The following is a 12,819-nucleotide window of genomic DNA, read 5'->3' on the forward strand; positions in this document are numbered from 1 at the left end:
TGTATTAACCCCTAATAGTTGCTGGATGCTTTTGAAGCAACAGCACTACTTCTGCATGTCACAGTAGACCTTTGAATTGTTTTGGTGGCCTTCTCATGATGTATCTCTATTGCAGGAGGATGTGGTGGTCTTACAATGCAGCACTACAATCCGAAAAGAAAATCTCAAGATGTGCATGGGAGCAGAAGGCTTTGGGAACCGCCTTTGCTTCCTGGAATCAACGTCCAACGCTCAGGTAGGAAGTAATATCTCATTGTTGCTGCCGTTTCCACACTGAATCCTGACATCTCTTTTTCTAACATTTATTTGTTGTCATTTTCCAGAACAGACCTCCAGATCTTGCAATCTGCTGCTTTATTCTGGAGCAATCTCTGTCGGTTAGAGCTCTGCAGGAAATGTTGGCAAACACGGTGGAGATGGGAAACGAGGTATTGTCCATTGTTCTGTGTCCTTTGCATTCTACGAGATCATTTTTGTTTGTCTTTGCTTTTTAGTGTCAGTATTTTTGTTGTTTTTGTCTATTTTGTATGTGACCTACTTTGTGTTTTTTGTTATTTGATTGTTGAAGCTCATCATGTTCGTTCTTCCTTCCTGAAGGGTTTATTTTTTTTTTAAACGATCCCTAACCATTTATTCCTAGCTGGGTCTGGGTTATATTTTTATGTACTCTGTTTTCCAGATGGTCATTTTTTCTCTAGAATTTTTTTCATATTTGATATACAAACTTTGACAATTTTATGACATCACGCGACCTTCAAGGTAAGGCTCATCCTGGTACATGATAATAATCCATAGGATGCCTCTACCTAAATTTCCAATCATTTGATCTGATGAGATCAAAAAGTGATCTAGAGAGCTCTGATCCAATCATTGATTCCGCTACAATCATAGTCTATAAAGTGGCCCAGTCTGATCTCCTATTGTACCTTTTCTGAGTGCAGCAGAAAATAGAAGAAATTCTATAATTTTGTTCACAATTTTATTGTAACAAGCTGTTTAACTGTTGTTAGGATTCAGAAGACCCCGTGAGTCCTGCTTCCTCCACCCATTCATAAAGATAGCCTGCAAGTCCTACTTACCCCACCCATTCATAGAGAGAGCCTGTGAGTCCTCCTTCCCCTGCAAATTCATAGAGAAAGCCTGTGAGTCTTGTTTCCCCGCCCACTCATAGAGAAAGCCTGTAAGTCCTGCTTACCCTGTAAATTCATAGAGAAAGCCTGTGAGTCCTGCTTCCCCGCCCACTCATAGAGAAAGCCAGTGAGTCCTGCTTCCCCGCCTACTCAAAGAGAAAGCCTGTGAGTCCTACTTCCTTGTCCATTCATATAGAAAGCCCGAGAGTCCTGCTTTCCTCACCCCCTCATAGAAAAAGCCTGTCAGTCTTGCTTCCCCCACCAACTCATAGAGAAAGCCTTTGAGTCCTGCTTACCCTGCCCGCTCAGAGAAAGACTGTGAGTTTTGCTTCCCCAGCCCAGTAATCGAGAAAGCCTGTGAGTCTTGCTTCCTCTGTTCACTCATAGAGAAAGCCTGTTAGTTCTGCTTCTCATACCCAAACATAGAGAAAGCCTGTGAGTCCTGCTTCCTCTGTCCACTCATATAGAAAGCCTGTGAGCTCTGGTTTCCTACCCACTCCTAAAGAAAGTCTGTGAGTCCTGCTTCCCCTGCCCATTGATATAGAAAGCCTGTGAGTCCTGCTTCCCCCGCCCATTCATAGAGAAAGCCTGTGAGTCCTGCTTCCCCCAACTCATAGAGAAAGCCTGTGAGTCCTGTTCCCCCCACCCATCCTCATATAGAAAGCTTGTGAGCCCTGGCTTCCCACCCACTCATAAAGAACACCTGTAAGTCCTGCCTCCCTCATCCACTCAAAGAGAAAATGTGTTAGTCCTGCTTTTCCCAGTCCTACACTGTGATTGACAGCTTTACCTCTATGCAAACTTGATGAGAGAAAAGCTCCTAATCACTGTGTATGGGTAAGAGCAGCAGGACTGACAGGCTTTCTGTATGCATTGAGGCAAAAGTTCAAAAAACTTTTCATATGAAAATATCCCATTATGGGAAAGCTATGTATCCCAGAGCTCAATGTCCACCACTCGATAATATGCTGCTCTTAGAACAGGTAGCATAGGAGACCTCACAGAGCCACTTAAAAGTCTTACTATTCTACCAAAATATTGTCGGGTATATTTGGGTTATTCAGATGGCACAGCTGTAGCCAGAATTTACCTGGATAATGGATTAGTTTTGCTGCCCTACACACTTGAGAGCACAATCCTCTAGATATGCCCTGGGAGAAGGTTAACTTCTAATAAATGTATGGGATCCTTGTCTAATTTAAGGGGATAACACTTCTATATTAACGTGAATTTGACTCCATTCATCCAATTTTTCAGAAAATGATATTTACCATTAGGAAAAACTTTGAGCATTTACTAACTATCCTTCTACAGATAGCCTTTTGTGAGAAGTCCTCAGTGAAGGATAGAAATGTCTTGTGATCTCATCCCTATTGTGTCAGATTCAATATGGCTGCCTCACAGACCTCTCTCTCTCTGATATAATTTCTTCTGTGTTTTGTTTTGGCTTTCTCTTTTCGTCTTCGTGCTAGGCACCCAATTTGGATAAATGGGTATGTTTTGTGACCTTGCTCTGTGCCCTCCTGTGACATTCCATTCTTTCCTTCTCCCTGCTGAAGCCCTATCACTCCATCTCATTCCTTTAATACATTGCCAAGTGCTGAACCTTTTTATTTCTTGAATCGTAAAAGTCCCTAGTGCTTGGCTATAATGTCTCATGATGCCGGTTTCAGTAATAAATTGTATCCCGTTGGCTTCCTGATGGGCATACAATGACCCCAGTATTTTCAATTAAAATAATCCTTATGAGGGATTTTGTCACCATGATCTTCTTATACACATTCTCGAAATTCTCTTCCACTTATATTTCATATCAGCTGTCTTAAAACCCTCTCCAGAATTAGAACAGTTCCCATCGTGTGTATGTTCTTAGAACCTTGAAGACTAATATTTTTTTATTCAGCAGAAATTTGGGCCAAGGTTGGAATATAGATGCCTTACGAAATTCTAGATGTCTTGTGGCTGATTAAAATTGGAGGATGTTGCCAAAATTTGGTACTAAATCCAGCTCAACGAAGTCAACGCAAAATATATAGTCATTTAGTATCCCCCAAAATAGAAAACATTTTTGATCTTCATCCTTTCAATTTTGTCATGAACAGTACAACAGCAAATTAGTCAAACTCATCTAAAATACGTCTAGAAAGGTACTAACATCATAAAAGTCATATGAACCTAAAAATAGATTGGGCGCTTTTTTAAAGAAGAAAGGTCTAAGGCCTTGTCCTACTTGGTTTGTCCAATGTGTCTATCCATGGAGAGATATGGTTCCAGCAGGTTTTCTTTCCCCCACCCTTTGTCTGCCAGTCTTCTTGTTTTGCAGCCTGTGTGCAGAAGTCCTTTTTTCATTTTGTCCTCTTCTTCTGATCTCACAAAGACTAGACCTTCTTTCTTCCATTGACTCCTGTTTTTATAATAATTCCTTCTCTTTCCTTCCTTCACCGCATGGTACAAACCATACCTCCATTCTAACAGGTGTTCACCAGGTTACTGAAGATCTTGGAAATGCAAACGATGGAATCCTTGAATTTTTGCAGCTTGCGGGAGGGAGGGATGGATGAGTGGATTTTTTGTACATCTCGAGTCAACCTTAACTTCACGGTTAAGGAAGCAATACTCATCCATGTTCTCAAACTCCATGGACATAAATTTTTTACAATGGTTTTTGGTGCATGCCAAGACATGTCTTTTCTTCTAACATTTCTAAGAGAGAACATTGAGGATTGCTCTATGAATATGTTTGGGTTTGTTTGTCCTTGAGATGAATATACATTCCTGTGATTTTTTTATATCATTTTATAACCCACAACATATTTTGACTTGCATGTAATATGACCAGGTACAATTCTTGTACCATTACAGCCACTTCCTAAATTTTGAAAGCAACTCTAATGCACCATTGTTAAGGAATATTCCGGCATTATATAGGATAGTTAACAAGACTTGGTAGTCTGTCCAACTAAGAATTACCTAAACATGGTGGGATACAAATGTTAGAATGTATGAAAATGTTTTATATTTTGATTCATTTCTCTTCTCTGTCAAGTCTTCTCAAGGTGGGGGACACAGAACATTGCTTTATGGTCACGCCATTCTACTGAGACACTGTCACAGTGATATGGTAAGTTCTTTAGTTTTGGCTTTAGCCCCATTTCATATAAAACTTCATCTTGAACTTAATATTTTAGTTTTGTGAGTTCAAGATGAAGTTTTAACTTTTTCCAATATGGATGATGAAGTATGGATCAGTCGAGATATTTAGCTATTAATAAGTAGAGATGAGCAAAAATAATTAGCAGGACCGTAGTCCAGCGGCCACATCGGTAGTCCGTAGTTCAGCGGCGACATCGGTAGTCCGTAGTCACCAGACCAGAACTCTGCAAACCTCTTCCTATCAGCCGGCGGCTTCCCAGGCTCTTCTTCTGATTAGTCAGCCCTACAACGCGACTGGCCAACTCTCTACTATTGAACCATTGTTGACCCTACTAATTTGTTTTATTCTTCGTTTTCCATTAGTACCTCTGCTGTCTGACTACATCACGGTCTCTAACTGATAAATTGGCTTTCGATGTCGGTCTGCAAGAAGATGCCTCAGGTATGGTCCAGCTATTGTGTGTACCTCATGAAGAAACATCTAGTATTGTGATGGCCAACGCGGTAGCTGGTGCTCTGGTGGTACCAGTCCAACTTTTCCATTTTGTACCCAACATTTTAACCTCTACGTTGAAATGCATTACCCTTTTCCATAAATAGGGGAAGCTTGTTGGTGGACCATTCATCCAGCATCCAAACAGCGTTCAGAAGGAGAGAAGGTGCGAATAGGTGATGATTTGATCCTAGTCAGTGTATCCTCTGAGAGATACCTGGTAAGTTCTGTGTTCTTTAATGTAAGATTGCGCGTATTCACTACTTTCTGTCTTTTATCTATGGATTTATTGGACGTGCTCATAGCACTGCTCATCCATCCTAATTTCTTCGCATTTCATTAGCACCTTTCCACAGCAAGTGGAGACCTTCAGGTGGACGCGTCATTCATGCAAACTCTATGGAACATGAATCCAATAACTTCTGGTTGTGAAATAGCTGAAGGTATGTAACCTTTCTTCTCAAGAATAATTTGATATGAAAGCATGACACTGTGGCCAAAACTTATGGTTGTGATGAGAGAAACTTCAAAACTTGGAATTTGATGGTTGAACAATCAACAATCAAAACAAAATATTACAATTAAAGCTATAGCTTAGCACGAAAAGTACAAACGCTCACACATATTCGCCGACGAAAAAATAAAAAAGTTACAGGGCTAGGAACATAGTGATACTAACCAAATTTTGTTTTGTAAAAAATAAAAAAAATTCTAGAATTTTTAAAACACTAAAATAATAAAACAAATATGCACGTCTGGTATCATCATATTTGTACTGACCTGAAGAATTATGTTACTATGTCATGCTATAAAAACATGACCCACCATTTCATACCACTTGGATTTTTCCCCATTTTTCAGCACATTTTATGGTTAAGTGAATAATGTAATTCAAAACCATAACTTGTCCTGCAAAATAACAAGCTCTCGTACAGCAATGTTGACAGAAAGTTATGGTCTTTAGAAAAGGAGGCAAAAAAAATTAAAATGTAAAAATTAAAACTTAAAGGTTCTTAAAGGGGACATTTCCAGAATTTTTAAATTTATATTGAATATCTCCTTCAATTTATGCAGCTCCACTGATTCTAGAACAGTTTTTCTTTTTTTTCTGTGCCCCTCCGTTCCCAAGTTATGCCCCTCAGAAATAAAGATACACGTTTTCCTTACAACTAACTGGGTGTGTACCACAGAACTCATCTGTGGGCGTGGCCATGTTTTGATTGGTTATTGTCAGAGAAGCCAAGGCAAACTCCCACATAGAAGGTCTGTGGTACATGCTCAGTTGGATGAAGGGAACATTTCCAGCTTTATTACCCCGGAGGATAACTTTGAAATAGAGGGGCACAGAAAAAAAAGAAAAACTGTTCCAGAATCATCGGAAAAGCAGCAATTGGAGGACGTATTCAGTTTAAGTTAAAATATCTGGTGAAAAGTCCACTTTAAGAGGGTTAATAGATTTTTTTAAGATAGAATCAATATATTTTCACTGTAATAGAGTTCCATGAAATCAATAACTTTTAATTGTATAAAATATATGATTTAACTAATAGATATATATTTTTTACCAGGATTCCTAACTGGTGGAGATGTTCTACGCTTGTTCCATGGTCATATGGATGAATGTTTGACCATTTCATCCACAGACCAAGGAGAGGAGCAGCGTAGGTAAGTCATATTTTATATATCTTACACAGCAGGATGTGATCAGGGATCTAGTTACTCCTTTGTTCTTTCTCACATCTACAGGATAGCTCATTATGAGGGAGGGCCTGTGTGCTCCCATGCGCGCTCCTTGTGGAGACTCGAGCCTTTGAGAATTAGGTAATTATAAAACCACTTGGATAAATGTAGTCCTACAATGCAAAGGCATCTGGATATTTAAAACAAATAATCACAGAAAAGTTAAGTAAATTTGCAATCGAGAAGTTCCATTATTATAGTGGAATATCCCGGGAGGACTGGCATTTGTTTGGCATTATGAAATTATGCTAATTAGGAAATCTGTATAAGACTCATTTGCTTACAGTTGGAGTGGGAGCCACTTGAGATGGGGACAGTCATTCCGGGTGCGTCATGTGACCACGGGGAGATACCTGGCCCGCGATGAAGAAAAGGGCTTTATACTGGTAGATTCTGAGAAAGCCAACACCAAGGCTACTGCTTTCTGCTTCCGGGCTTCAAAGGTAATGTCAGCCTGTTGAAAATTGTAACTATAAGTGCTGTGGAAATAGTTCAATTCAGACCCCGGTGCCAGTAATAGACTGGCTCTGACTCATTGACTTCTATAGGAAAGTTTTCAAGGCATGCTCTGATCTGGGCAAAGGTTACTGTAAGTGGAGAGGGGGCGAAGGTGAGCTGTGACATCATGTATTGTGAATGGTGGATCCTGTGTTATCTACAGTATTTAGAGGTGATATCACAGCTCACCTCCTCTCCCTCTTGTACAATGACTGATAGCACAGGATCCACCATTCACAATAGGTGTTATCTGCTTTATATAGAGGTGTTATCAGTCATTGCACAGGAGGAGGTGAGCTGTGACATCACCTATTGTGAATGGTGGATCCTGTGTTATCTGCTGTATATAGAGGTGTTATCAGTCATTGTACAGGAGGAGGAGGTGAGCTGTGACATCACCTATAGTGAATGGTGGATCCTGTGTTATCTACTGTATATTTATTGAATATGAAGAACAATTCAGAGATCACCTGCGGCCTGGACTTCCTCTTCATGTTCAATTTGTTCAAATAGTGGACATCCCCTTTAAAGTAAGCAATCAAATATTTAATTACAAAAAATAACATTTAACATAAAAACATAATTTAAACAATAGGCTATTTTCTGATAGTATATTCTCATGAAGGGAAGAGAGATAAGAGATTCTTCTTGTATAAATCTGCATGCCATCTTCTAATAATTCTATGATTTATATGAAACCTCTACAGGAAAAGTTGGATGTTGCACCCAAGCGAGATGTGGAAGGAATGGGACCTGCTGAGATCAAATATGGAGAGTCGATGTGCTTCGTCCAGCACGTCAACAGCGCTCTATGGCTCACCTATGGTGCTGCCGATTCTAAAGTGGTTCGCTTGGGTCCTGTAAAACGCAAGGTAACTTTCTTAAATATTGAAGGTTCTTCAAATTCGAGCAGTTAATGACTGTTTCTTCATTGCTCTTTTTTTTTTATTTCCATCTCTCCTTCCCAAATTCTTTTTCTTTCTCATTGCCACTCTAAGGCGATCTTGCACCAAGAAGGTCATATGGATGACGCTTTGTCCCTGTCACGTTCCCAAAGAGAAGAGTCTCAAGCTGCAAGAATGATCTACAGCACCGCTGCACTTTTTAACGTGTTCATCAAGTGAGTCCATTGTTGTATATAGATCTCCATGTTCTCCAGGCAGCTTTTCGTGCTGCAATAGCATTTATACTTGTAAATGGTATATAGGTGTTATAGAGGGTGACAATATGTGTGTATATACAGTTGAAACCAAGAGTTTACATACACTATATAAAAAGACACATATGCATGTTTTTCTCAATATCTGACATGAAATCAGAATAAACCTTTCCCGTTTTAGTTTAATTAGGATTACCATAATTTTTAATATTTGCCAAATGCCAGAATAATGAGAGAGAGAGAATTTTTAAGGCTTTTTTATTACTTACTGCAAAGTCAAAAGTTTCCATACACTAAGATTACTATGCCTTTAAACAATTCTGGACTGCCCATATGATGATGTCATGTGTTTGGAAGCTTCTGATAGGTTTTTGGCAACATCTGAGTTAATTAGAGACACACCTGTGGATGTATTTTAATGCACACCTGAAACACACTGCTTCTTTGTGTAGCATCATGGGAAAGCCTAAAGAAATCATCCAAGATATCAGGAAGAGAATTGTGGACTTGCACAAGTCTGGCTCATCCTTGGGTACAATTCCAAGATACCTGAAGGTGCCTCGTTCATCTGTACAAACAATTATATGCAAGTACAAACAAGATGGAATGTCCAGCGATCATACCACTCAGGAAGGAGATGAGTTCTGTGTCCCAGAGATGAACGTGCTTTGGTCCGACATGTGCCTATCAACCCAAGGACAAAAGCAAAAGACCTTGTGAAGATGGAGGAAGCTGGTAAGATTGTGTCAATATCCACAGTGAAACGAGTACTGTATCAACATGGGCTAAAAGGCCACTCTGCCAGGAAGAAGCCATTACTCCAAAAGAAGCAGAAAAAATCCAGATTAATGTTTGCAAATGCACACAGGAACAAAGACCTTAATTTTTGGAGACATGTCCTGTGGTTTGATGAAACTAAAATTGACCTTTTTGGGCATAATGACCATCGTTACGTTTGGAGGAAAAATGGAGAAGCTTGGAAGCCTAAAAACACCATCTCAGCTGTGAAACACAGGGGTGGCAGCATCATGTTGTGGGGTTGTTTTGCTGCAGGAGGGACTGGTGCACTTCACAAAATAGACAACATCATGAGAAAAGAAGATTATGTGGCAATACTGAAGGAACATCTGAAGACATCAGCCAGCAAGTTAAAGCTTGGGCGGAAATGGGTCTTCCAAATGGACAATGACCCAAAGCATACTGCCAAAATTGTAACAAAGTGACTTAAAGATAACAAAGTCAATGTTTTGAAGTGGCCATCACAAAGCACTAATCTCAATCATATTGAAAATTTATTGGCAAAGCTGAAAGGGCAGGTGAATGCAAGTTGACCTACAAACCTGGATCAGTTACACCAGTTTTGTCAGGAGGTATGGGCCCAAATTCCGACCAACTATTGTGAGAAGCTTGTGGAAGTACAGTACAGACCAAAAGTTTGGACACACCTTCTCATTTAAATATTTTTCTGTATTTTCATGACTATGAAAATTGTACATTCATACTGAAGGCATCAAAACTATGAATTAACACATGTGGAATTATATACTTAACAAAAAAGTGTGAAAGAACTGAAAATATGTCTTATATTCTAGGTTCTTCAAAGTAGCACCTTTTGCTTTGATGACTGCTTTGCACACTCTTGGTATTCTCTTGATGAGCTTTAAGAGGTAGTAACCGGAAATGGTCTTCCAACAATCTTGAAGGAGTTCCCAGAGATGCTTAGCACTTGTTGGCCCTTTTGCCTTCACTCTGCGGTCCAGCTCACCCCAAACCATCTCGATTGGGTTCAGGTCTGGTGACTGTGGAGGCCAGGTCATCTGGCGTAGCACCCCTTCACTCTCCTTCTTGGTCAAATAGCCCTTAAACAGCCTGGAGGTGTGTTTGGGGTCATTGTCCTGTTGAAAAATAAATGATGATCCAACTAAACGCAAACCAGATGGAATAGCATGCCGCTGCAAGATGCTGTGGTATCCATGCTGGTTCAGTATGCCTTCAATTTTGTATAAATCCCCAACAGTGTCACCAGCAAAGCACCCCTACACCATCACACCTCCTCCTCCATGCTTCACAGTGGGAACCAGGCATGTAGAGTCCATCCGTTCACCTTTTCTGTGTCGCACAAAGACACGGTGGTTGGAACCAAAGATCTCAAATTTGGACTCATCAGACCAAAGCACAGATTTCCACTGGTCTAATGTCCATTCCTTGTGTTCTTTAGCCCAAACAAGTCTCTTCTGCTTGTTGCCTGTCCTTAGCAGTGGTTTCCTAGCAGCTATTTTACCATGAAGGACTGCTGCACAAAGTCTCCTCTTAACAGTTGTTGAACAGATGTCTCTGCTGCTAGAACTCTGTGTGGCATTAACCTGGTCTCTAATCTGAGCTGCTGTTAACCTGCGATTTCTGAGGCTGGTGACTCGGATAAACTTATCCTCAGAAGTAGAGGTGACTCTTGGTCTTCCTTTCCTGGGGCGGTCCTCATGTGAGCCAGTTTCTTTGTAGCGCTTGATGGTTTTTGCAACTGCACTTGGGGACACTTTCAAAGTTTTCCCAATTTTTCGCACTGACTGACCTTCATTTCTTAAAGTAATGATGGCCACTCGTTTTTCTTTACTTAGCTGCTTTTTTCTTGCCATAATACAAATTCTAACAGTCTATTCACTAGGACTATCAGCTGTGTATCCACCTGACTTCTGCACAACACAACTGATGGTCCCAACCCCATTTATAAGGCAAGAAATCCCACTTATTAAACCTGACAGGGCACACCTGTGAAGTGAAAACCATTTCCGGTGACTACCTCTTGAAGCTCATCAAGAAAATGCCAAGAGTGCGCAAAGCAGTCATCAAAGCAAAAGGTGGCTACTTTGAATAACCTAGAATATAAGACATATTTTCAGTTGTTTCACACTTTTTTGTGTGAAGTATATAATACCACATGTGTTAATTCATAGTTTTGATGCCTTCAGTGTGAATGTACAATTTTCATAGTCATAAAAATACAGAAAAATCTTTAAATGAGAAGGTGTGTCCAAACTTTTGGTCTGTACTGTATATCCAAAAGTTTCACCCAAGTCATTCAGTTTAAGGGCAATGGCACCAAATACTAATGAAATGTATGTGAACTTTTAACTTTGCAGTAAATAATCAAAATGCCTTAAAACATTCTCTCTCTCCCATTATTCTGGCATTTGGCAAATATTAAAAATTATGGAAATCCTAATTGACCTAAAACGGGAAAGGTTTATTCTGATTTCATGTCAGATATTGAGAAAAACATGTATATGTGTCTTTTTATATAGTGTATGGAAACGTCTGGTTTCAACTGTATATATATATATATATATATATATATATATATATACATACACTCATCAACATAAAAATTGCAACACCAAGAAGGAAAAGTCATGGAGTTATGGAAATCGCAGGATGGAGAGACATGTTAATGATCTGCAAATGATGAAAAATGGAAACAAAATTTTTGAAACATATCGATTTATTCAGTATCGAGTATGAGCGCCACGTACAGAAATCCCTGCATAGGAGACTGGAGGTTGGATTGAAGGTCTGTCCTATTCAGCAAAGAGTCACACTTTTATCTTGGATGTATTGGTAGCCAGAGATCTGTCTGGAGACCACGTTGGTGATGCCATGAAGATGTCTTCAAACTGCTACCACTCCCAGGATTATGGTATGGAGTTGCATAATGTACCATGTTTGGATTCCTCTAATCTTAATTCCAGATTTACTAACAGTTCAGCATTACATTAATTTGGTGGTGGAACCAGTGGTGTAGCCATTTCTTCAAAGTGTCCTAGGAGCTGTTTTTCAACACAACAATGCCAGGCTGAATGTTGCTCGTGCTACTGTGAACAGCCTGTGTGGCCTAAACCTGCTACCATGTCCTGCAGTGTTTCCGGACTTGTCTCCCTTTGAGCACATCTGGGACATCATTGGTCAGCTATTGCAAAGGAAGCTGCCAGCGACGGATCTTGATGATTTGCCCAAGTTCATTCAGCGTGGCAGAACATATCTCAGACGACCATTAATGACCACATTGATAGCAGCCGAGACTGTAAGTGGCGGGATTTCTGCACGTGGTGTCCATACTGAATAAATCAAGATGCTTTGAAAAATTATGTTTCCATTTTCCATAATTTGCAGATCATTAGCATGTCTATCCATCCTGTGATTTCCATAATTCCATGACTTTTCCTTCTTGGTGTGAATATATATATATATATATATATATATATATATATATATATATATATATATATATATATATACACAACCCCTGGCAAAAATTATGGAATCACCGGGCTCAGAGGATGTTCATTCAGTTGTTTAATGTTGTTGAAAAAAAGCAGATCACAGACATGACACAAAACTAAAGTCATTTCAAATGACAACTTTAAGGCTTTAAGAAGCACTAAAAGAAATCAAGATTAAAAAAAAGATTAAAAATGTGGTACTCAGTAAGGTTAATTTTTTTTCAGACCAAGCAGAGGAAAAAAATTATGGAATCATTCAATTTTGAGGAAAAAATTATGGAATCACCCTGTAAATTTTAATTTCCAAAACTAACACCTGCATCAAATTAGATCTGCTCGTTAGTCTGCATCTAAAAATGAGTGATCACACCA

At 39.5% G+C, this 12,819-nt stretch overlaps 1 protein-coding gene across 13 annotated transcripts in view; it reads left to right on the forward strand.

The window, feature by feature from the left end:
* RYR1 (ryanodine receptor 1) overlaps window positions 1–12,819 on the forward strand; it is a 184,423-nt gene that overhangs the window by 72,066 nt on the left and 99,538 nt on the right. For 8 of the 13 annotated variants that reach the window (XM_073641635.1, XM_073641639.1, XM_073641642.1 and 5 more), the window contains exons 2-13: window positions 116–235; window positions 324–428; window positions 2,603–2,623; window positions 4,177–4,251; window positions 4,647–4,725; window positions 4,884–4,996; window positions 5,120–5,219; window positions 6,345–6,441; window positions 6,523–6,597; window positions 6,803–6,959; window positions 7,722–7,886; window positions 8,013–8,134. In XM_073641635.1, the coding sequence (XP_073497736.1) occupies window positions 116–235; window positions 324–428; window positions 2,603–2,623; window positions 4,177–4,251; window positions 4,647–4,725; window positions 4,884–4,996; window positions 5,120–5,219; window positions 6,345–6,441; window positions 6,523–6,597; window positions 6,803–6,959; window positions 7,722–7,886; window positions 8,013–8,134 (1,229 nt within the window). The remainder of the gene's footprint in view (window positions 1–115; window positions 236–323; window positions 429–2,602; window positions 2,624–4,176; window positions 4,252–4,646; window positions 4,726–4,883; window positions 4,997–5,119; window positions 5,220–6,344; window positions 6,442–6,522; window positions 6,598–6,802; window positions 6,960–7,721; window positions 7,887–8,012; window positions 8,135–12,819) is intronic. The other 5 variants (XM_073641638.1, XM_073641641.1, XM_073641645.1 and 2 more) reach the window with 1 other exon arrangement.

Source organism: Phyllobates terribilis, unplaced genomic scaffold (assembly GCF_046119375.1).
Source record: "Phyllobates terribilis strain yellow unplaced genomic scaffold, ASM4611937v1 Scaffold_7__3_contigs__length_470593459, whole genome shotgun sequence".
In the NCBI taxonomy this organism is placed as follows: domain Eukaryota; kingdom Metazoa; phylum Chordata; class Amphibia; order Anura; family Dendrobatidae; genus Phyllobates; species Phyllobates terribilis.